The 22,545-nt window shown below is 43.3% G+C and overlaps 1 protein-coding gene across 1 annotated transcript in view; it reads left to right on the top strand.

Annotated features, from left to right (window-relative positions):
- The first annotated feature begins 1,642 nt into the window (after window positions 1-1,642).
- The window catches only part of DECR1 (2,4-dienoyl-CoA reductase 1), a 35,670-nt gene continuing 14,767 nt past the window's right edge, over window positions 1,643-22,545 (top strand). Inside the window, exons 1-4 of the mRNA XM_054020170.1 lie at window positions 1,643-1,784; window positions 19,494-19,696; window positions 21,238-21,295; window positions 21,425-21,511. Of these exons, the coding sequence (XP_053876145.1) occupies window positions 1,713-1,784; window positions 19,494-19,696; window positions 21,238-21,295; window positions 21,425-21,511 (420 nt within the window). The 5' untranslated portion in view covers window positions 1,643-1,712. The remainder of the gene's footprint in view (window positions 1,785-19,493; window positions 19,697-21,237; window positions 21,296-21,424; window positions 21,512-22,545) is intronic.

Below are 22,545 nucleotides of genomic sequence, written 5' to 3'. Positions count from 1 at the left end.
CACCCTGGCCCAAATGCAGCTTGCCTGTGTGCAGCAATGGTCCCCCCGCCCCTCGCGGCACAGTGGCGCAGACACGTTAGCCTGGCTGGGACAAGGACCACAGTGGCTCTCCCGATAAACCTGCGCAAGCGCATTGCACACGTTCTGGATGAGACATTCAAGGAGATTACCAAGGCCGATCCGTGATGTGATAAACCACATCAATCCACTATTCCGCATCTAGGCATGCATGCCTAACCCTCCTCTCCCAAAGAGCCCGCACCAAAAAAATTCCTTCCCAAAAAAAAACCCCGCTTACCGGGAACCTGCTCTTCTGTTTGTCCTCCACCAAGCACCGGCCGCTGCGACTGGCTACCTTCCTCCTGGCTCAAGAAGAGCTCCTGGCTGCATGGGTCCAGGGATTCCGGGGTGTCTCCATCCGGCCCACCACCATCACTCCCGTTTTCCTCCTCCTTCTCCTCCTCCTCCCTTCCCCCCCACCGGCTTTGAAGTGTCCATGGTGGTGCTCGGAGTGGAGGTGGGGTTAACCCCAAGTATCGCATCCAGCTCTTTGTAGAATCGGCAGGTCGCGGGGCGAGCACCCGAGCAGCCGTTTGCGTTGCGGGCTTTGCGGTAGGCATGCCGCAGCTCCTTCACTTTAATCCTGCACTGCAGGGCGTCCCGGTCATGGCCCCTTTCCATCATGTCCTTTGATACCTTCCCGAAGATATTGTAATTTCTACGGTGGAGCGCAGCTGGAACTGTACAGCTTCCTCCCCCCAAACACTGATGAGGTCCAGCAATTCACCATTGCTCCATGCTGGGGCTCGCTTGGCACGTGGAAGCATGGTCACCTAGAAAGATTCGCTGATAGCACTCCACGCCGCGCCGGGCGGAGCAAACAGGAAGGGGATTTTTAAAATTCCCGGGGAATGTAAAAGGTGGGTCACATGGTTGGTTACCCGAGGCCAGGGCAGTAGAGTTTGAACTGATGACCAGAGTGGCTAGAACAGGCATTGTGGGATACTGCCAAATAATTCTGGAGGCCATTCACAGCGCATTGGGTGGCCACACTGGCACCGCAGCGGCAGTGCAATACTCGCTATTTCTCTCGGAGAGGTGGAGTACATGCAGCGCTGCAAATGCCTTGCCAGTGTGGACGGGGAGTGAGTTACAGCGCTGGGGGCAGCTTTACAGTGCTGCAACTCGCAAGTGTAGCCAAGGCCTGAGCCTCAGCCTGTGCCTGTATTAGAGAATTTGTGTCTGTGTGTAGACATGGTTGGGAGTGGACAGACAGGCGGACACGAGGCTGATCCAGTCTACGTCAGGCTGCTGCTAGCTACCTGGGCACCACTGGCGCTTAAATGGGTAACATTTCACCAATAAGTAATAATTATCGGTAACGGGTGAAAAAGGGCACGCGCCCCAGTGCCTGCGATCCCTGCTGCCCTCGCACGGGCCCAAGCCTGACCCCGTCTCCGCTAAGCCGCTGGGGGGGGAGGTTCAGGTGAGTGAGGCGCGCGCACCCCAGCGAGGGGCAGCTCCTCCCCACCGCCCTGGAGCGAGCACGCGGCTCTCCCTCCTTTCCGCCCCGCGCAGGCGACAGGAGACCAGAGGGGGCGGAGCCAGGGCTGAGCTCAAGCCCCGCCCCTTCCGCGTGCGCCCACGGTCCCAGGAGGAGGGCCTCACTCTAGTAGTTCGGCGGAGGCCGGGGGTGCGGCAGCGTTGCGGCTATGGCGGTCCGGGCAGGGTGCCGGTGCGGCCAGTGGGCTGGTGTGGCCGTGCGTTTCCCTCCCACGTGGCGGGTAAGGCGCTCCCCTCCCCGCCCCTGCGGAGCTCCCGGCCGGCCGGGGAGTTGCTGCTTCCCTCCCTTCCTCTCCCGCGTCTACGCAGCCGGCCCGTGTCACTCCCGCGTCTCCACCCGGGCACAGCGTGTCACTCCTCCCCCCCCCGGCCCGGGCACAGCGTGTCACTCCTCCCCCCCCCGGCCCGGGCACAGCGTGTCACTCCTCCCCCCCCCCCGGCCCGGGCACAGCGTGTCACTCCTCCCCCGGCCCGGGCACAGCGTGTCACTCCCTCCCCCCCCCCCCGCACCCTCAGGCCGCCCCCCTGGCCCGGGCACAGCGTGTCACTCCCCCCCCCCCGCACCCTCAGGCCGCCCCCCCGGCCCGGGCGCAGCGTGTCACACCCGCCCCGCACCCTCAGGCCGCCCCCCCGGCCTGGGCGCAGCGTGTCACTTGCCCCCGCACCCACGGGCCGCCCGTCACACACACACACACACACCCTGCACCCACACCCACAGGCTGTCCCTGTAGCCAGGGCACAGCATGTCACACCCGCACCCACAGGCTGTCCCTGTAGCCAGGGCACAGCATGTCACACCCGCACCCACAGGCTGTCCCTATGGCCAGGGCACAGCATGTCACACCCGCACCCACAGGCTGTCCCTATGGCCAGGGCACAGCATGTCACACCCGCACCCACAGGCTGTCCCTATGGCCAGGGCACAGCATGTCACACCCGCACCCACAGGCTGTCCCTATGGCCAGGGCACAGCATGTCACACCCGCACCCACAGGCTGTCCCTATGGCCAGGGCACAGCATGTCACACCCGCACCCACAGGCTGCCCCCATGGCCCGGGGCACAGCGTATCACTCTACTCCCACAGGCTGCCCCCATGGCCCGGGGCACAGCGTATCACTCTACTCCCACAGGCTGCCCCCATGACCCGGGGCACAGCATGTCTTTCCCCTGCACCCACAGGCTGCCCCTATGGCCAGGGCACAGCATGTCACACCCCACACTCACAGGCTGCCCCCATTTCCCGAGCATAGTGTGTAACGCCTTCTCTGCTGGCACACACATCCTACCCCCATGGCTAGGCAACAGTGTACCCTTGCTGTCTTCTGGCACACACATGCTGCCATTGTGGCCATGGCATGGGGTAACCCATCCCCATCTTCCATTCTCCTTCCCCACAGGGCACACTGTGTAACTGTATCCCAGGAACCAGCATAACCCAACTCATCTCCCCTCTCTCTGGATGCAGTGCTAACCCTTGCTCCATTTTCCCCTTAAAACACAGTAACCTCCAGCATTTCCAGTCCCACCAAATGTTTAAAATAATCATGAGATTCGCTTATAATAATGAAATTTAAAAAAATAAATAAGTTTTGGTTTCTTTTTATTTGCCTCTTGGTTTCTTAGCCTTTAGGATGCACTTGCTTAATTGTTTCATGTTTTTCTCTGCCACCTTGAGGGCTAGAAATTTAGTTTTTAATTAAAGTTGGGATTCTCATGTAATGTCTTGATTTCAATAGCTGCTAGGGCTTTAGAAAAAATGCCAACAGATATCGTGAGACTTGTGATAAAATTGTGAGAGTTTACAATACTGGAAACACACTCCATTTCTCTCCTCTCTCCTCCAGGAACACAGTGAAAGCCCTCCATTTCCTTCTCTACCAACCCAATATAATTTCCTTAGGCAGAGTCAGCTTCACCTCACCATACATACATGGTGTAATTTTTATCCCCCTCCTCCCAAGCAGTCAGTGAGTGGAACCTTCCATTCTCTTCCAATAAATATTGCTGGTGCAGAGCAAGCCTTTTACCAACCTTTGGTCTTGGGAGCAGTACTATTCAATACAGTTTAACTAAAATAGCTTACGTTTTACAGTCAGAGCAACAAAATAGATTGGTCTGTTTACTTATGGTACTTTTGCAGACCATGTTTTGGAAGAGTTTTGTCCAGACGCAGCACTTACTGTTCAGAAAAGACTTGCTGTGTTATTCCTACAAGGGGGGGGTAACGTCATGACTTCTCTGCCCTCCTCCTTCAGTTACCTAGCTTATTTTTAGCTTGTCCTGGGCATGTTTTCAGCTTAGTTTGATTTTTTTAACCCATGTTTACACGTGGTTGTTTGTACTGGGGTAGCTGACTGATGTGATTGCACACTGGTGGAAACTGCTTAATGTAGACAACATTGCATTCACCCATGTAAAAAGTGACTTGTATCAGACCAGTTTCAAACTGAGGAAAACTGCACTAAATGCATGCAAATTATGGTTTATACAATTGCAGTGTATCTACACTAGTGGCTGGCACCCGTGTCCCAATATAGAACTGAGTATTAGATTTTTTCCAGCCTAAAACCATTGTGGTTTGTGACAATTCCCACTACTGACTCCTCTGAACAACTTTGCTGCTCTTGTCCTATAATGAGCCTGTTCTGTTCTCCTGCCCCTAGAAATCAGCTGTATGTTTGTCTTTTACTAATACATATTTTTTGCTCCTGTGTTCAGTCCTTTACTCTTTTGACTCTAATTTGTTTCTAGTTTTTTGTTTTTTTTTATTGGATTTTTTCTTTAATATGCCACAGTTAGAATTCCAGTGTTGTACCTGTGTCCTCCTTTGACTCTCCAAGTCAGCTGTCCATTCAGAGGGTCTGTCCTGTAACTTCTCAGCCCCTTCTGTAATGTGCTCAGTATCTTGCTAGATCAGAATAGGCAAGGCCAGCTCTGACACAGGGAAAATATATAGCTGCTCAAGCATCCTGCTCTCTTTTATTTTAGCCGTTTTTTTCTTTGTCAGCCTTGCTTGCAAATGTCACTTGAAGGACCAATCAGATCTCTATAGAACAGTTATATAAAGTGCCTACAAGTCTATGTATCCCCTGGAAACTTTGCACATAGTTTTAAAACCATAAATGTATTACTGCATTTAAATAAATAAAGAAAAACACGTTTATTTGTGGCAAATGTACGCACCTGATTTGTCAACTTATCAAGCAAATAGTAATTTTACTCTTTCAATGCACTTTACCAGGGTGGATTATTCCTATTTTAAAGACTGTACAGCTGAGATACAGAAATTAAGTTTCTTGCTAATGGTCATATAATGAGTCAATAGCAGGCATGGAATAAAAATCCTGGTCTCCTGATTCCCAGTCTCCTGTTCTAGTCCCTATATGACTGTCTCCCTTAATAACTTCTCTCTTAGATTTTTTCTGTGTAACTTTTGTAATGCTAATTTTGTCTGATTCTCTGTATAGTCATTTAAACTCTTATAGTCCATTTTTGCGTGGTTTAGACCACATAATTTCAAACTACTATTTCATTTATCTTCACACTTCTGCTACATCTTACAGAATTTGTTGTATCACATCCAAATTAATCTGAATATAACCTATAGGTGGAGTCCATTAGTTTTTTTCCAAGTAATCAGAGCTTCCTTTGTGCTTCTCGGAAAATCTTCACTATATATTTTATAGCAGAAGTAGAGTGTGTAAACGTAAGGAAGGTTTGTAGATGAATTCAGTGAAAACACTGAAGCAGTTATAAGTGGAAATCACCTCAAGCTTATTATTTCCCACATCATCAAACATCATGGTGACTTCTGTGACCTATACATGGCGTTGGACAGCATTTTTAATACCTTATCTTGTTTAGTGTATAGACTTAATTTAACTTATTTAAATATTTTATTTTTCAAGGTAGTTGGTTTGTGGGGCTAACTGTTCTATAAAGAAGTATAAACTATCAGAGGAGTGAAGTTCTGAAACAGCCTTCCAAGAGGAGCAGTGGGAGCAAAGGACATATTTGGCTTCAAGACTAAGCTTGATAAGTTTATGGAGGGGATGGTATGATAGGATAGCCTAATTTGGGCAATTAATTGATCTTTTGACTATTAGCGGTAAATATGCCCAATGGTCTATGATGGGATGTTAGATGGGGTGGGATCTGAGTTACTACAGAGAATTCTTTCCTGAGTGTCTGGCTGGTGAGTCTTGCCTACATGCTCAGGTTTTAGCTGATCACCATATTTGGGGTCGGGAAGGAATTTTCCTCCAGGGCAGATTGGCAGAGGCCCTGGTGGTTTTTCGCCACCTTCTGCAGTGTGGGGAATGGGTCACTTGCTGGAGGATTCTCTGCACCTTGAAGTCTTTAAACTATGATTTGAGGACTTCAGTAGCTCAGACATATTTTAGGGGTTTATTACAGGAATGGGTGGGTGAGATTCTGTGACCTGCATTGTGCAGGAGGTCAGACTAGGCCAGGGATGGGCAACTTTTGGCTCGCGGCCCACCAGGGTAAGCCCACTGGCAGGCCAGGCCGGTTTGTTTACTTGCCGCGTCTGCAGGTTCGGCCGATTGTGGCTCCCACTGGCCGCGGTTCGCTGTCCCAGGCCAATGGGGGCTGCGGGAAGTGGTGGCCAGCACATCCCTCGGCCCACGCCCCTTCCCGCAGCCCCCATTGGCATGGAGTGGCGAACCGCGGCCAGTGGGAGCTGCGATCAGCCGAACCTGAGGATGCGGCAGGTAAACAAACCATCCCGGCCCGCCAGGGGGCTTACCCTGGCGGGCCATGTGCCAAACATTGCTGATCCCTGGACTAGATGATCATAATAGTCCCTTCTGATCTTAAAGTCTATTAATCTATGAATAAGTTTGAACTTAATAAATGAGTCTGAAGTAGTGAATTCTCCAAGCCCGCTACGTCATCTGTCAAAATCCTCACTACTTCTATCTTTGTGTAAATATTATTTACCCAGTGTTTCTTCATTAATATGACCATTCTTGTTTACATTTCACACTCCTTATACCAACTCTTACATTCTCTGCCATTTTCTAGTTTCTGATTGTTAGCTACTGCTCCACCATAATAACATTTTATTTTATTTAACTTTTCTGTTCAGTACCCGAGAGCTCCAGAACAATTTACAAGCTTGACTGTACATGTGTTTACTGTGATTGCACACAATGTTAAATGGATGGCACAAAGACAGTTGGTGCTAGCATGCATAAGTAACTACATAGATGTATAACTGACTGTTTGGACATAAGCAGTTACTGCAATTGTATGTGTGCTTGCGTGGAGGCAGTTCTGAACATTGGGCCCAATAAGACTTGAAAGTCCCATATACATTTGGTTGGGAGCTAAGATTCTAAGCATTAGACATACTTTAATTAAAACCAGTTACTCTTTCCGTTTGGCTGGCAAGCCTGGATGTGGCCAAAGTATATTAAACCCATGTTCTAAATGTGCCCACTCTCCCAGTTTTGTTTTCTCCCAGTCTACTTGCCTTTCATTTTCCCATCTTCACATTTTCTCTGAAATTCCTTTTTAAAATTCAGCTAGTCTAGTTTTATTTCTCTTCCTTTCACAGTCAAAATGTCACTTCTTATGTTCTATTTCTAGGGTATATATATTAGATTAGGTTTTGAGCATCTCACTTAGCTTTTTGTAACCAAGGTATGTAAAAGAAAATCAGGAAAGTGGTCATTGAAGGCAATTTGTGAGGTAGAGAGTTTGAGCATTTTAAAGCTTTGGAGTTCATAAGGAAAGGAAAAAAGAGCTTTGTTAGCATTATTTTTGAAATAATTTCTTCCAGAAAAAGTTTAAGAATTGATAGTGTATTAGGTAAAAATCTGAAAATCTGGTATTCATTAGGAAAAATGTAAAAAATAAGTCTGTATACAGGGCTATTCTGTTACAACTCTGATTACCAGGATTTTGGTGCTTCAGAAAACACATGGTCTGGGAAAATTTTATTGATTCTCAGTTGATTCTGAACAAAATCTTGATTTGAGTTTCTTGAATTTCTCAAAATCATCTCTAAAGAGTTCTGTGTTGTTTCATGTATATTACTGACATGTCTGAGTTTTAGCAGGAATATCTGAAATGAGCAGTTTAATGTAAATATCGAAATACTGTTTTGCTTTCATAGTAGATCCAGCATTGAATCTAATATTGAGCTCCTCCATATTAGGTTAGGTGCCTAGAGCTCCACTGGAGTGATGGGATATCTCCTGGCGAAAGAATGAATAGTGTGTATTGTGTTACTCACAAATTTGTGGAGGAGGCCTTTTGATTGTCATCAGATGTTAGTCATTTCATCTGACTGTAGGCTCTGTGAGGCAAGAATATATAGGATTGGCAATATATTTTTTCTTAGTGTCCTATAATACATAAAAGTTTCTTTCTGGTGGCTGTTTTACTCCACCTTGCTGATGTGTGCACATGCAATGGGAGCACAAAGTATCTAAAGTTAATATATTTTAGTTGACAACTTCTATATAGTGAAAATGGCCCAAACTGACTTCTTAAAATCATATTGGGAGCTTATATTTAAAAGGACCCATTACAAATAAAAAAAAAAGTAACATTAGCAAGAAAATATTATTTTAGATTATTGTTATTAATGTCTTTATAAAAATAAAATACTTTTAATCTTTCATGATTTTTTCTTTTTGTTCTATATTCAGAAAATAGAAATAGACCAGTTATTTTCACTTATTAGTGCTTTTACATTAGCCCAATGCTGCACTCTGTGGGTTGTAAAAAAATATGTAGGTGGAAGATGTGGAATGTTCAAATTCAAGCTTACCTATGTTGATAATATGTTAAGCACAATTTCTCAACCATTCCTGTAGTACTAGGTTTCATAAAACCTGTTTTATATGAAACCTACAAATCTTGAAACAAACCCATCTGTGTCTCTCCCTTTAAACAGCTGTGTAAAAGTGAACAAAACCAGATCAGAGCTCAGAGGGCTCTAACCAGAAGCAGCAGCCACTAGCTCTCCACTTGACTTTTACCAGGTTTTACCCTTCCAGTATGTTTCTTCTGATGAGACATTTTCCAGTGCCTAGTGTTTCAGTACAATTATTCTCCTGGGGGAATTCTGCATCACAGCGCGTGTGCAGAATTCATGTCCTCCGCAGATTTCTTTCCTTCCCCACAGAAAATTATGACTTCTGACAGGGAAGCAAAGGGAAGAGATACGAGTCGTCACGCATCCCTCCCCGGAAGTGCAGGCAGGTTGGTTTGAGCGACCGGAGCAGCTGATAGGAATGTAAATCGCCCCTGGGGTGGAGGGGATGGACTGGGCAGTTTAAATTTTTTGGCACACAATTCCCCAGGAGTAATATTAGAGATAATGGATAAATATTAAGTACATTTGTCTATGGAATAAGAGGGCATAGGTTCACCATTTGTTGTTGAGTGGAATGGGTAAGAGAATAATTAGGTCTGTAATTGGTCTTCCTGAGGTTGAGAAACCAGAAAAGTCAGATGAGATAACACTAACGTAATGCTTAGTATGTTGTTGCAAGTGCAGTTACAATGAACCCTTTGCTACATTGTAATATACACTGAAAATGAAGGTTTTCCAAGAACATTGTATTCTACATGGGTTTGTGTACCACACTCCTCATCACAGTAGTATCTGATCACTTTCCAATGGTGCATTTAGTGATGTAACTACCATCTGCCATGTATTGTGTGTTCTCTCATCTGCTCCCCAGAGGGAGAAATGCATACAGTGGAGAGTCTTATTTTGCTAGGATGTTTTTAATATACATGTTGCTATGTATTTGTTAGTTGAGGCAATGTCAAAGAAATGTGAAGTTTGTGATGGTCCTTAGTTCCTGGGGGACATTCCTGACATTCCACAATCTCAGTCTGGCCCCCAAGAAAGTTATGTCTTTCACACAAACGAGCTTTATCTTCTTTGTAGAGAGTTCCATTGTGTCAGAGGAGTGAAGTTGTTGACTATGGTCTTCATCTTGGAGATACCCTGGGCCCAAATCATGGAGTGTCTTGAAGATAAGGACTGAAACCTTGAACTTGATTTGAGATTTTAAGGGTAGTACAGGTTTTAATGTATTTGTAGTAGCCTGTGTTACTGAGGAGATGTATTACAGCTTTCTATAGCAGCTGGAGTTTCCTGAGCACTGAAGGTTTCTTTCCCAGGTATTATGCATTGCTGTAATCCAGCCAAGAGATCATGAAAGCATGAATAACTAAGGCCAGGTCATTGTCCACCAGAATGGGACACAACCAACTGGAGATGGCAAGAAAGTGTTGTTTGTGGATGCTGCTATGTGAAAGTTTAGTGTCAACAAGCAATCTAAAAGTACTCCTAAACATCAGACTGAATTGAGCAATTGTGGGTATGTACCTTCAACCAAAGGAGACTTCACCATGGCTGAAAACTCTTGAAAATATTTTCTTCTGCCCACTAGCATCACCTCTGCCTTGCTCAGGTTCTGCTTCAGCCAGTTGTTCGCATCCAGGAGCCATCTTGCATCCATCATGGCCATCTTGATGGTAGGGGTGTGGTTATATGTGTATGTGTGTGTCATCAGCATATTGCTGGCACTTAAGTCTGTGTTTTCTGACTAGTTCACTTAGTGGCTGCAGGTAGAAGCTGAAAAGGACCAGATTGAAAATTAATCCTTGTGAGACTTGACAAGTGAGGGGGTTGAGTGGCGGAGTTGCAGTTTCCTATCTCGACTCATTGGATGTGTCCCTCCAAGAAGGATTTAAACTATTTTAGTGCATTACCCTGTACTTCTGTCACCCTCTCTCAGGTGAGACAGGAGCATCTTATTGTCAACAATGTTGAATTCTGCAGAGAGGTCCTACTGGATGAGAATAGATGTCTGTCCTATCCATTGACGAAATGAGTGCCACCAAAACAATTTCAGTTCCATGGCCTGGCCTGAATCCAGATTGTGCTGTGTCTAGAATATTAGCTTCAATTAGATGAGGTTGTAGTTGGCCTTTAGCTAACTTCTCTGTGAGTTTTCTTGGAGGGATGGGAGATTTAACGCTGGACAGTAGTTGGCTAGAACTGATGTGTCCAGGGTAGGTTTCTTCAGTGTTGGTTGGACTGTTGCGTATTTGAAGTAGGAAGGAAAGATTCCTTTTCTGAATGAGACGTTGGCTTATTTCAGTCAGGGATGGTACCAGTTGCTCTTGACTCTTTCACAAGCCAGGAAGATCATGGGTTGGATTCACAAGTTTCAGGTTGACACTCATGCAATGTCCAGAACTTCTTGAAGAGTGAATGTACTGAACTCTAGGAATGCAGGTGGGCTGGTGGTAATAGGTGGAGTGGATCCATGTTGTTTGAGAAGGCTTCCTGAATGTGCGTGATCTTTCCAGCGAGGTAAGATAATAGTTTTTTGGTGTTTGGCTCTGATGCAGGTTGCAGACTCTTAGGATTGAGAAGTGAGTGGTGAGAATGTCATCCTATGCAAAAGCATTTGACTTTTATTATTGTTATCAGATCCTACCTGTGTGGTGCTCTGCTTTCTCCTATGTTGATATCACTCGGCTGCGTGCATGTGTTCTCTCTATGTGCTGTCCCAGATCTGCAGATAGCTGACACAGCAAACCCAACGAGAACCCCCAATGACCACAGACTCTTGGAAGGTACGAAGGCACCTCGGCCAGGTTTATTGCGACCTTGGACACAATTGCAGTTCCCCGTAGATTACTTAGTCTACCGGGCATACTACGAGAAAGTGCCTCTTGGCAATGGACCCGGCTCAGTCAGTGGCGGGACTTTCCACTGCCCCCTCGGCCGGACAAAGGCACCACCCCAGGGATACATTCTTATACACAGGTACAAACAAGTTACACATCACTCCTGACGTATTGAGGTGCAACCCCTCTACGTAGCAAGGTACCGCCTCTCACCTTGTACATGTTGGTTCGATCAAAACAACTCTATCCATCATTTTACCCTTTTGCCCCTGTCATTGGGATGGGTCGGCCTGTTCCATGTTATCAGTGGAATGTTCCCGTATGGTATGTCTTGGTACCATGTTTATACTTTAACTTTGCTAGGTGAATATATATTTATGCAACATCAGCCCTTTCCTTGCCAGCTTCTGTGGCAGGGTCTGCCTCTGGCTCACAGCTTAACTTTGCTTTATGTTAGCAAAGTCTTGACCATTACTTTAGTTTGGTTCAGGCCTCATACTGGGCCTTTATCAGGGCTTTCACTTACCACAATTATCTTCATGTAAAAATTCTGGAGGTGGATGACAGTCAGATAGTAAAACTGTCTTTGATATGGAAAAAGATTATTGTAGTTTGGTCAATTCATTGTGTATGGGGAAAAAAAGAGAAAAATACTTTGCCAAAATGAAACAACTAGTAAATAGTTAACTGAAAAAGCAAAACATTAACTTATATGATTACAAAAACATTTCCACAAGCTCTGCTGTGGAGAAGTTCTAAATTTTGATATTATTTACCAGGCAGACTGCAAACTGCCCCAGAATATTTACTTTAGTATGTAATCTAGATTTTCATGGTGATAAGTGTGCAGACATTTTCTGCCACAGACTTTCTTTATAGTATTGAATTCTTTTCTTTGCCTCACTGTGTTCTTTTTTACTTGTTACTTCGATCACCAGATTCACTTCAGGAATATAAGATTTCCTTTTCTTTAAAACAAACTTATAACCAAGTAAAGACACTTTTTCTTCTGGTCAGAACCAGGGTGGATTTAATTTAAATCAAAATGAAATTGATTTAAATCACTAGTCAGGAAGACTTGATTTGATCATGGATTTCTACATAAAAGTGTATTCTTGTTGGTTGTTATAACCTTAATAGATGTAGGTTTCATTTTTAGAAGGTAAATGAAGCAGATATTTCTGAAGTCATTGGGAGGTGAACTATCTCCAATTCAATAGGTTAATCATTAATATTTGGAGGATTTTCTTGCCATGCTTTATTAGGAGGAGAACATCACCAGACAGACATTTAAATTGTTTTATTTAACTAAAACAACAACATTATGTATTCTGGATTTTTTTTCTTCAACAGCAAACATACAATATTTTAACAAAACAAGCATTTGAATTTAGTTAAACATTCAAGTTTTTTAAAATCAGGTTTGTTTTTCTTAAAATTGTTTTTAACTAAATGAAATATTTTAAAAAAATGACCATGTCAGCCAGGTCAACATGAGAAACTTAAAATATTGGCAGCTAACTCAGTCATTCTGCAGCTAACTCAGTCATCTTCGCCTTCATTTTCCTGTTTGTTCATAATCTGGAAAAGAAAAACAAGCTTTCCTGCTTTTTCACGTCCCAAACGATTTTTCAATTTGGAATGAACTAGTCCAAAGGAAGAAAATATTCTTTCTACACCAGCAGAAGAAGCAACTGCTGTTAAAAGTGAGATTATTACTTCAACAGTCTCTGAATCCACGTGCTTATTTGACTTCCACCAATTCACTGGTGTGACTTCCTTTAAAACATCATCAGCAAACATATATTTCTTGAATGGTTCACCCTTAGCTCTGAAGTTTATTATAGTTGGCATTATGGAGGGATGATTGCTGGATGTCCATGTCATAGCCAATTCCTCTTCTTCAGCAGTTAAGGTTTGACCCTGAGAATATTTGCAAGAAGATGAGCTGGCGATAGTGCTTGTCCCATTCATTTTTTTTAAATGCTTATAATTTAACTCTGTCACTGCATATTTCTCTTTTTAAGATCTCACTCAGTTCCTTCCAAATTTCAACAGTGTCAGCAATAAAACAGCTATTTCCCTGCATTTTGTTCAAGGCTACAGAAATAGGCTTCAGGATACTCAGCATGTGTTCAACATTTCTCTTAAGCCCAATGTTGAGAACTTTGGCTGTGACAGTGCCGTCTATTTTTTCACGATTTTGTTCACAAACTGTCATCAGATTAGGCCAGTTCTTGATATAGTGCTCAAAACAGTCCACTACTGAGTTCCATCGCACCTCTTGTGGGAGAGAGAGCTGGGTTCCTCCCACTTTTTTCAGAGCAGCTGCTGCGAAGTGGTTGTTACAGAAGTATTTTGCAATTTCAACAACTTTAGCCTTTATTTCTGGAACACTGATGTCTTTGGCTAGGAGGTGCATCAAATGAGCACTGCAACCATATGTTTTTAACTTGGGACTCTCTTCTAAATAATTTCTTCTCATCTTGAATACATTTGTGGCATTGTGTGTGACCAAGCCATGTACTAGACATTTTAATTTTTTTTCACAGTTTGTTATAGCTTTTACTGCTACTTCTTGTAAGTATTCTGCTGTGTGTGCTTTTCCTGATGTATCAATTGTTTCTGTAAGGAAGACATTCCCGTCTTCTGTTGTCACACAAGCACATACAACAGAATCATTGTGGACATTGCTCCACCCATCAAGACTCAGGTTAACAATTTCACCCTCTAGATCTTTTGCACACTGCTCAATTTCTCTTTCATACACTTTATCAAGCAATTTGCCTGTGACATCTGCTCTGTTGGGTGGACTGTATTCTGGTCTTAGTGACTGAACCATGTTAATGAAGTCTGGGTTCTCAATCATACAGAAAGGAGAGTTTATTGCATGAACAAAGCAGGCAATTTTTTCATCAGTTACCTCTTTTTGTAATCTGCTGGTTCTTATCAAACACTTATCTATGGTTGTTTCTGGATGATGGAGATTTTTTTTTCTTTTTGCTACAGGTGATATACTGTGGCTATGTGACATACATGATGTGACTGAAACACTATCATTGGCAGATAACTCTGAAACTATAGAAAATGATGGTGATCTTGAAGGTGGATAGTCTTCAGAATCCTGTATGTTGAGGGTGGATTCTCCTAAACAAAATAAGTCAATGCAGTTATTTAATTATTATTACCATACTGCTCATTTAGTATTACTCATTGCATTCACTGACACTCAGTACTACTTTAAAGGTGAAATTGTAAAAGGAAGATCTGCCTATTTCAGCTATTTATTTTTTTATCACAACTGCATCTAAAATTATAGTACCATAGAGCAGGCCTGCACAACACGCAGCCCGCATGCGGTGGGGGGCGGTTTCTGGGTTCACCCCCTGCCCGGGGGGCCCGACCTCACAGCGCCGCGCTCTGACTGCCTTGACAGTCAGAAGCGCGGCTGCCGGGTTCGCCCCCTGCCGGGGCAGGGGGGCCCGACCTCCCCCACCCCTGGGCAGGGGGCGAACCCGGCAGCCGCACTTCTGTCAGGCTGGTCAGAGCGCGGCGCGCAGGGCTGAGGTCGACCCCCCCCCTGCCTGGTGTCCAGCGTCACTTCCGGGGCTGCTGAGGCAGGAAGCGCTGTGCACGAGGCAGAGCCGGTAAGTCCGAGCGAGGGGAGAGGCACCCGGCCTGGGCTCGAGCCGCAGCTCACGGGGGCTGGGGTCAGGGGGATGTCTAGCTCAGAGGGGCTGGCGGTCAGGGGGGAGTCCGACTCGGGGCTGGGGGTCAGGGCTGCTGGGGGATGGGGTCGGGGGCTGCTCAGCTCACAGGGGCTGGGCTCAGGGCTGCGGGGGGATGGGGTCGGGGGTGTCTGGCTCAGAGGGGCTGTGCTCGGAGCTGGGGGTCAGGGCTGCTGGGGGATGGGGTCGAGGGGTGCTTAGCTCAGAGGGGCTGGGCTCGGAGCTAGGGGTTCAGCGGGGCTGGGTGGTGCTGGGGGGAGGAGGGGGGCCTGTTTCAGCACGGCCGGGGGGTTTCGGCCCTCAGCTATTTTCTTTGGAGTAATATGGCCCTCGCCGCTTTACGAGTTGTGCAGGCCTGCCATAGAGTAACAACTATATTTTTTGCTCAAACATGAGAATTCAAGAATAGTCCAGAAGGAAGACAGCAGTCCTTAACAAAGAAATATGAAATAAAAAAGTTATCCAACCTAAATATCCTGCATATTCAGACATGTTCCTTTCTTCAATGTAGCTTCCTCCTGAGAAGGAACACTTCTCATGATGTTGTTTCATTCGGGCAACCAGGCCTTGCATTTCTTTGTTGCACTGTTTGCATTTTGCACGCATGCCTGTCTGACTCACAGGTAGGGGAACTTCATTAAAATATTCCCAAATTGGGTCTCTTTTACAGCCTGCTGCCATTATAGGTTTTCCCTTCTAGTGAGAGAATGGTATGGTAGATCTCAAATCAATGAAGGCTACAGTCAGAAAGAACTCAAGACTTCTGGAATATGCTGCTCAAACAGTTTCACTTTTGTTTCTGCTGTCTCTCCAGACTTCTTCTCCTTGTCCAGATCTATTCCGCCCCCAACAATCTTCTATTCATTGAACTTTTTGAAACTTTCACTTTTAGCGGGAGGTAAGGGATTGACTTTGTGTACACAAATTTGCAGAGGGACAATAGGGTTGAGATCTGTTATTTCACACCTCTATATATTATTTATTTAAGAACATTTTTGCTGTTAACAAGCATGTTATCTCTGGAGACAAATCCACAGTTTGAAAACTGCAAAATTAAGCATCTCTGATGGTATCTTCTAGACTGAGCACTGAGTCCCATTGGGTACATAGAAAGATTAACCTAAATAATCTATACAGAAGCCCCTGGAACCCATAAGATTGGGTCCCTAATCCATGAACTACTGGAATTCATTTACAAAATCTTTCTTAAACATTACATGAATATATTGTCTCATACTATAGAATTAGAATTTATAATCCCTATTCCATGATGAGATCTCTGTCAGCTATAATGTATCTTAATTAAAACTATCTTCAGATAGGTTTTTTCCTCAAAAAGCATTTTATCAAAAAAAAAAATCTGATTTAAATAAAAACGGATTTTTTAAATTCTTTTTTAAAATAATTGATTTTTATCCACCCTGGTCAGAACCAGTCTTACAGAAAGTCTTGAAAGCATTGCTGCTGAGGGAAGTTACAGCTGTCATCTAACCTCTGACATGGACTATTCGGGACTGCAATTTTAGTTTCCATTGGTAGGTCCAGGAGCAGCTAATGTGGTTCTGCCCCCACTGGCCAGCACCACCCAATTTTGAGGCTAGTCTGAGCCCCTATTGACATTCTTCATGCTCCCCTGTGATAGGGAGATAGCAGGCAACTTACACCACTTCAGCCTCTCATTGATAGTCTTCCTGCCACCTGGGTTACATAAGACTGGCATGTTTCTGCATTGGAGTAGATAAGAGAGGCTTTAAATTTAGGAGATTATCGGGTATAGTATAGGGTCTAGCATAATGGGTCCCCAATCCTGATTTGGGACTTCTAAGACTCACTGTAAAGTGGATTCATATTACTGAAGCGCAGTTATAATCATAGTTCATTTTAATTGGTGTTTGTTGATTACTGAAACATTAAGCATTGCCATGGATAACATGAGATTCAGCACAAGAATTAATTTTCTAGTTTAAACTGTTTTGATTTTCATATTTTAAAAAACTGATTATTTGAGGGTTTTTAAAAATGTGTTTATTAAAACTAACCAGTTTTAATGTAATTTAATAATGAAAATGATATTTATACAAGAACAAGAACTTAATTTCTTTAATTTTCAGCTAGAAAACTGGAAATCTACATAAATGATGACTGACCATCTTCTATGCATTGCCTTAGTGATGATTAATTTTTAAAAATCTACAGGTATTTACAATACATCCTTTGTTATACAAATTACTTGAAAAATATATGTTAAAAGGACATTATTAAGGGTTGCAAAGTCAAACACTCAAAAGTTGGAAATGCCAGAATTAAGGTTGCCTATGCAATCTTGTGTGTATGCATTATGATTAAGGCTACAAGTCAGTCACGGAGGTCAGATTCCCTGATTTTACATGACCTCCGCAACTTCGGCCCCGGGTGCCAGGGCTCGGGCTGTCGGCGCCAGGGCTTGGGCTTCCATGATTTATTGTTTATTGCCCGCATCCTGTTCATGACTTTTACTAAAAATGCACGTGACAAAATCTTAGCTTTAATTATGATATGGCCTCCAGTTGCCCCTTCTCCTCACCACTCCCACCCTCACCCCCCCAGATTCCCTATCTCCACTGGCTCCTTGCCCTGCTAGTCCCAGTCTCCCCCTACTGTCTCTTCATCTGATCTCAACTCCACCTCCTCCCCCCCCCCCCCACCCCCCAAGCACTGGTTCTCTGTCTTCTCCCAACCCCATTTCTCTCCTTGGCTCCTTGCCCAACCAGTTCCTAGTCTACATCCGCAGGCAGCCTCCAGTCCTAGTCTTCTGACTCAGGCTCCTTCTCTCAATCTATTCCCACAGCTCTCCTCCATAATTCCTTAGATGTGGTTCTTGTCCCCTTTGCACTTGAATCAGATGGCTTCTTCCTCCATGCCACTTGGGGGCCAACAGGCTGCCTGCTCTCAGTTTCGGTGCCCTGTGGTCCCACCCCAGCTACTGGAAGCAGCCATTACAGGGGAAGTCCAGCTTTGCTCTGCAGCCAAGGCTGAAGCATGCTCAGTGGCTCGATGGAATTGGTTCATGCAGTCCAGTCACATGCAGAACCTGTGAGGGGATGGAGCATATTCAGTTGTTGTATGGGACTGGTGCATGTACAGTCTAGTCAAATGTGGGAGCTGTGAAGGGATGGAGCATGCTTATTGAGGATGGAATCTTCAGATATGTTAGGTCTGGTCTATACTACCCGCCTGAATCGGCGGGTAGAAATCGACCTCTCGGGGATCGATTTATCGCGTCCCGTTGGGACGCGACAATCGATCCCCAAATCGGCACTCTAACTCCACCAGCGGAGGTGGTAGTAAGCGCCGCCGACAAAAAGCGGCAGAAGTCGATTTTGCTGTCGTCCTCACAACGGGGTAAGTCGGCTGCAATATGTCGAATTCAGCTACGCTATTCACGTAGCTGAATTTGCGTATCTTAAATCGACTCCCCGCTGTAGTGTAGATGTACCCTTAGTTGTTAAGCTCTAGCAAGTCTTCACTGAGCATGTGTGAACTGTGATTCAGCACCTCCCTGACACAAAGGCTGCTCCCCTGCAAAATTTCAAGTCCCTGCTCTAATGTTAAAAATCATATTTTCTCCTAGTCTCATTCTCAGAAATAGTTGAACTGTTTTGGCTGAAATTTTACAAAAACCTTCAGCTTGAAGCAGACACCCAGCATAAAAATGTTCAGCTCAAACTGTTAAAACTGGCAAAATTATAAGCAACTCATAAAAGGGTGTTATAATGGGATGTGTCAGACAACTTTAATAATAGGCAGTGATACCTGCTCCACCTATAATAAAGGTAAAAGTCATAAAAGCCTTACTCATACAAGTAGTTCCATTAACCAATGGGATTAATTGTATGGGGCTTGATCCTGTTCCCGTTGAAGCCAATAATGAGAATTCCATTTACTTCAGTGGTGCAGGATCAAGGCCTTGGGTAGCTACTACTGCAGGCCCCAATTTTGCAAAGACTTATACATCTGCTTATCTTTACATACCATGAGTAGTCCTGCTGACTTAGTGAAGCTACTCACAATGCATATAGTTAAGCACATACAGAAGTCTTTGCAGGATCAGGGTCTAAGGCTTCAATCCTGCTTTGGGATCTACAGATAGCTGATGGGTCTACATTAATGAATCCCAGTCTAGTATTGGATCCTACGTGAGTAATCATTGCAGAACTGGGCACAATGTTCAAAAGAACAAAAATCACTTTACTGTTGAAAAACATATTTATTTCATTTGAAAATATAGTGGAAATTACTGCAGTCTATTAACTTACCCTAAAAATTAAAATTACTTTAATATTCATATTTGTTTAAAAGTATTCATGTGTATTGTGATGCAATAAATATAAAATTATTGCTCACAGTGAATTTGTCAGTTGTGAAAATATTTATTACTATAATTCCAAGACTGAAAACTTAATTTTCTTATGATAGTTGTGGAAATCCATGTATATAAGCACTAATAAATAATTTTATTTTTTTGTTTCAGTTTTTCAGTCATGGATCAAATGTATTAAGTCAAAGTAGCAATGTATCTCAAGCTAGCTTCTTTCCACCTCTTCAAAAAATGATGTTACCACCAAATGCCTTTCAAGGAAAAGTGGCTTTTATTACTGGTGGAGGTACTGGGCTTGGCAAAGGAATGACAACAGCTCTGTCCAGTTTAGGTGCCGAATGTGTTATATCAAGCAGGTAAATACTAATAATCAAACCTAAAAAATCTTTTTAAATTTAGTATTGAAAGCTACATTGATCTGCTTCCCTGTTCCTTCATAAACAATACATAAAGATACATATTTTTATTTCATAGCTACCGACGTAATTTAGGTCTGTCTCTTAACCTGCAGTACCATTTTAATTATAATCTGATGTGCTAAATTTTAAAAAGCTGCTCTGAAACATACACAAACACATTGCAGAGTATAAATATATTTAAAATTGTTAGTATTTATGTAAGACCTGTAATGTCTTGTGCTTGACTGTCGCATAGCCTTCAATGAAATGAAATACAAGTTAAAGTCATAATGATAGTCCACAATCAGAAAGTATAGTAAAACAAAAAAAGCCAGGTACACTTCACCTCTATTGCAAATCCAATGGGTGGGGAGAAGAGAGGCAAAAAATAGAATAATAGAAATGTAGACAGGAAGGGACCTCAGGAGGTCATCTAGTCCAGCCTCCTGCCCTATGGCAGGACCAAGTATATCTAGACCAGGTATACTTCTCCCTTGCTGCAGATTATGCCCATTCCTTCAGTGGACATGGAGAATAATTGATTACCATCCTCTTTAAAACAGCCCTTAGCATACTTGAAGACTGTTATCAGGTCCCCACTCAGTCCCCACTCTGTGGCAAGAGAATAACTTTTCTCATCGTTTTTATGGCAGCCTTTCAAGTATTTGAAGACCATTGTCATGTTCCCCCCTTCATCTCCTCTTTACCAAACTAAACATACCCAGTTCTTTCAGCCTTTGCTCATATGGTCTACATTCTGTCCCTTTGATCATCTTTATCATTTGCCTTTGGATACTTTACACTTTCTCTACATCCTTTCTATCCATTGATGATCAAAATTGGACACAGTACTCCAGTTGTGGCCTAACCACTGCTGAGTAGAGCATTACTATCCCCTCCCATTTCTAAATGAAATTTACATGCTATGCCTCTGTTAATGCAACCTAAAACTGCATTTGCTTTTTTTTGCAGCAGCATTGCATTGTTGAATCATGTTGAGCTTGTGATCCACCACAATTCTCAGATCCTTCTCAGCGATGCTGCTGCCAAGCCAGTTATCCCCTGTTCTGTATTTTTGCATTTGGTTTTTCTTCCCTAAGGGTAGCACCTAACATTTGTCTTTGCTAAATTTCATTGTATCCAGGATGAAGGCATTTTTTGTTAAATATCACCTGCTGTGTTTTACTATCAAAAGTATCTCTTTTTTAAGTCCCGTCTGAGTTGCTTTTAGCTGTTAATATGAGAGAAGATTACTTTGTTGGACATAACTTGGAATTTCTTTAAAGCTCCATTGTACTTGAGAGAGGTTTTTTCAGAAGCTAAATTGAAATACGAAGCCCCTAAATTATTTTAGTTCAAAGGTAAATTTTGCACTAAAATCACCAACACACAAATGGAATTCATAGAAAGATTTTAATGTTTCAAAGTGTAATGACTTGTAATATAGATGCATTTAGTGGAAACTCAGAATTCATGCTAAAATTTATAATTATTTTTAGGAAGATCGATGTTTTGAAACAAACTGCAGAAGAAATTTCTTCTAAAACAGGAAACAAGGTACATTTGTAGATACGTTTGTATTTTTATTATTTTTAATGCATTTTAAAGAATTTTTTAAAATTCTTTGTCTCATGATTAATACTTTTATAAAGTCTTACAATTGCCTTTTTCTCCATTAATATATAGGTTCATGCAATCCAGTGTGATGTGAGAGACCCAGCTTCAGTTAAGAATGCTGTTGCTGAATTAATCAAGGTGGCAGGACATCCTGATGTAAGTATGATAGTTATGATGCAAGGACTTCAATCTTCAGTGGTGAAAATACCCTGAATAGTATGTGGGAACAAAAGTGATATATCGTAGAAAAGCAGCTCTTCATACAGAAACCCAGCAGGAAAAAGACAGCTACTAATACAACAGTAGTGCAGCATAAAACTAGTGATTTATCTGTTTATCTTAGTTTTCTACAGTGCCTATCCGCAGAGTATCTACTCAGTTTTGTGTAGCTATTGAATGTTTCAATAGCCAAATGGACCAAATCCTGTCCCCTTACTCATTCATATAGTTCCATTGCTATAAGAGTGGAATTACTTGTGTGAGTGAAGTGAGCAGAATGTAGCCATACAAGAATGATTTTATTTATCCCTGTACTTATGACACTTGTCACCTATCAGAGTGTCTTCCAAATTAAAAGCAGAAATAACAGTAACACTGTCTCTCTTTCATTCTTTCTTGCCTTTTTTTTTTTTGGTGTATACAAAATATACAAAAAAGGTACCTATTTTGAAAACGAACATATAAAGAAATTAACAACTAAACCTAGCAGGTAAACACGCTCCAATAACCTGCACATAGCCCTCAGCAACTCACTGTCAGCTAAACAAATCAGATCTCTACTCACAAAATGTCAACTTCCATAAAGCCTGAGTAAAAAAGATAAGCCTTTCACTGTGCCCAGGAGATGAACAAATAAGACTATTTTGGACCAAGCTAAGGAAGCTTGTTCCAAAGCGAAGGGCTGTTCACGTAGGATTCTTTATCCCCAGTCCCTCTCTTTTAAGTCCAGAGGTATCCAGTGTTGCATTATTGAAAAGGGAGATAGGCAGTGTCTGAAGTAGAGAGGTCCCAAGCTGGTTAGAGTTGTAGGAGAACTAGCCTGTTCAGTTTTGGGAGACAGGGCATATCTGTTAAAAACTGGCTGGCACTTGGAAGGGCTTTGCCAGTATAGCTGTAGTGGTATTCCATATCAAAGCACTCAAAGTGTGGACACAGCTTAAACTGGCAAAACTGTGCTTTTGCCGGTATAG

This window comes from Malaclemys terrapin, chromosome 2, assembly GCF_027887155.1.
Source record: "Malaclemys terrapin pileata isolate rMalTer1 chromosome 2, rMalTer1.hap1, whole genome shotgun sequence".
Classification (NCBI taxonomy): domain Eukaryota; kingdom Metazoa; phylum Chordata; order Testudines; family Emydidae; genus Malaclemys; species Malaclemys terrapin.
Note: the sequence above shows the minus strand (reverse complement) of the source record. Positions and strands in the feature narration are given on the sequence as shown.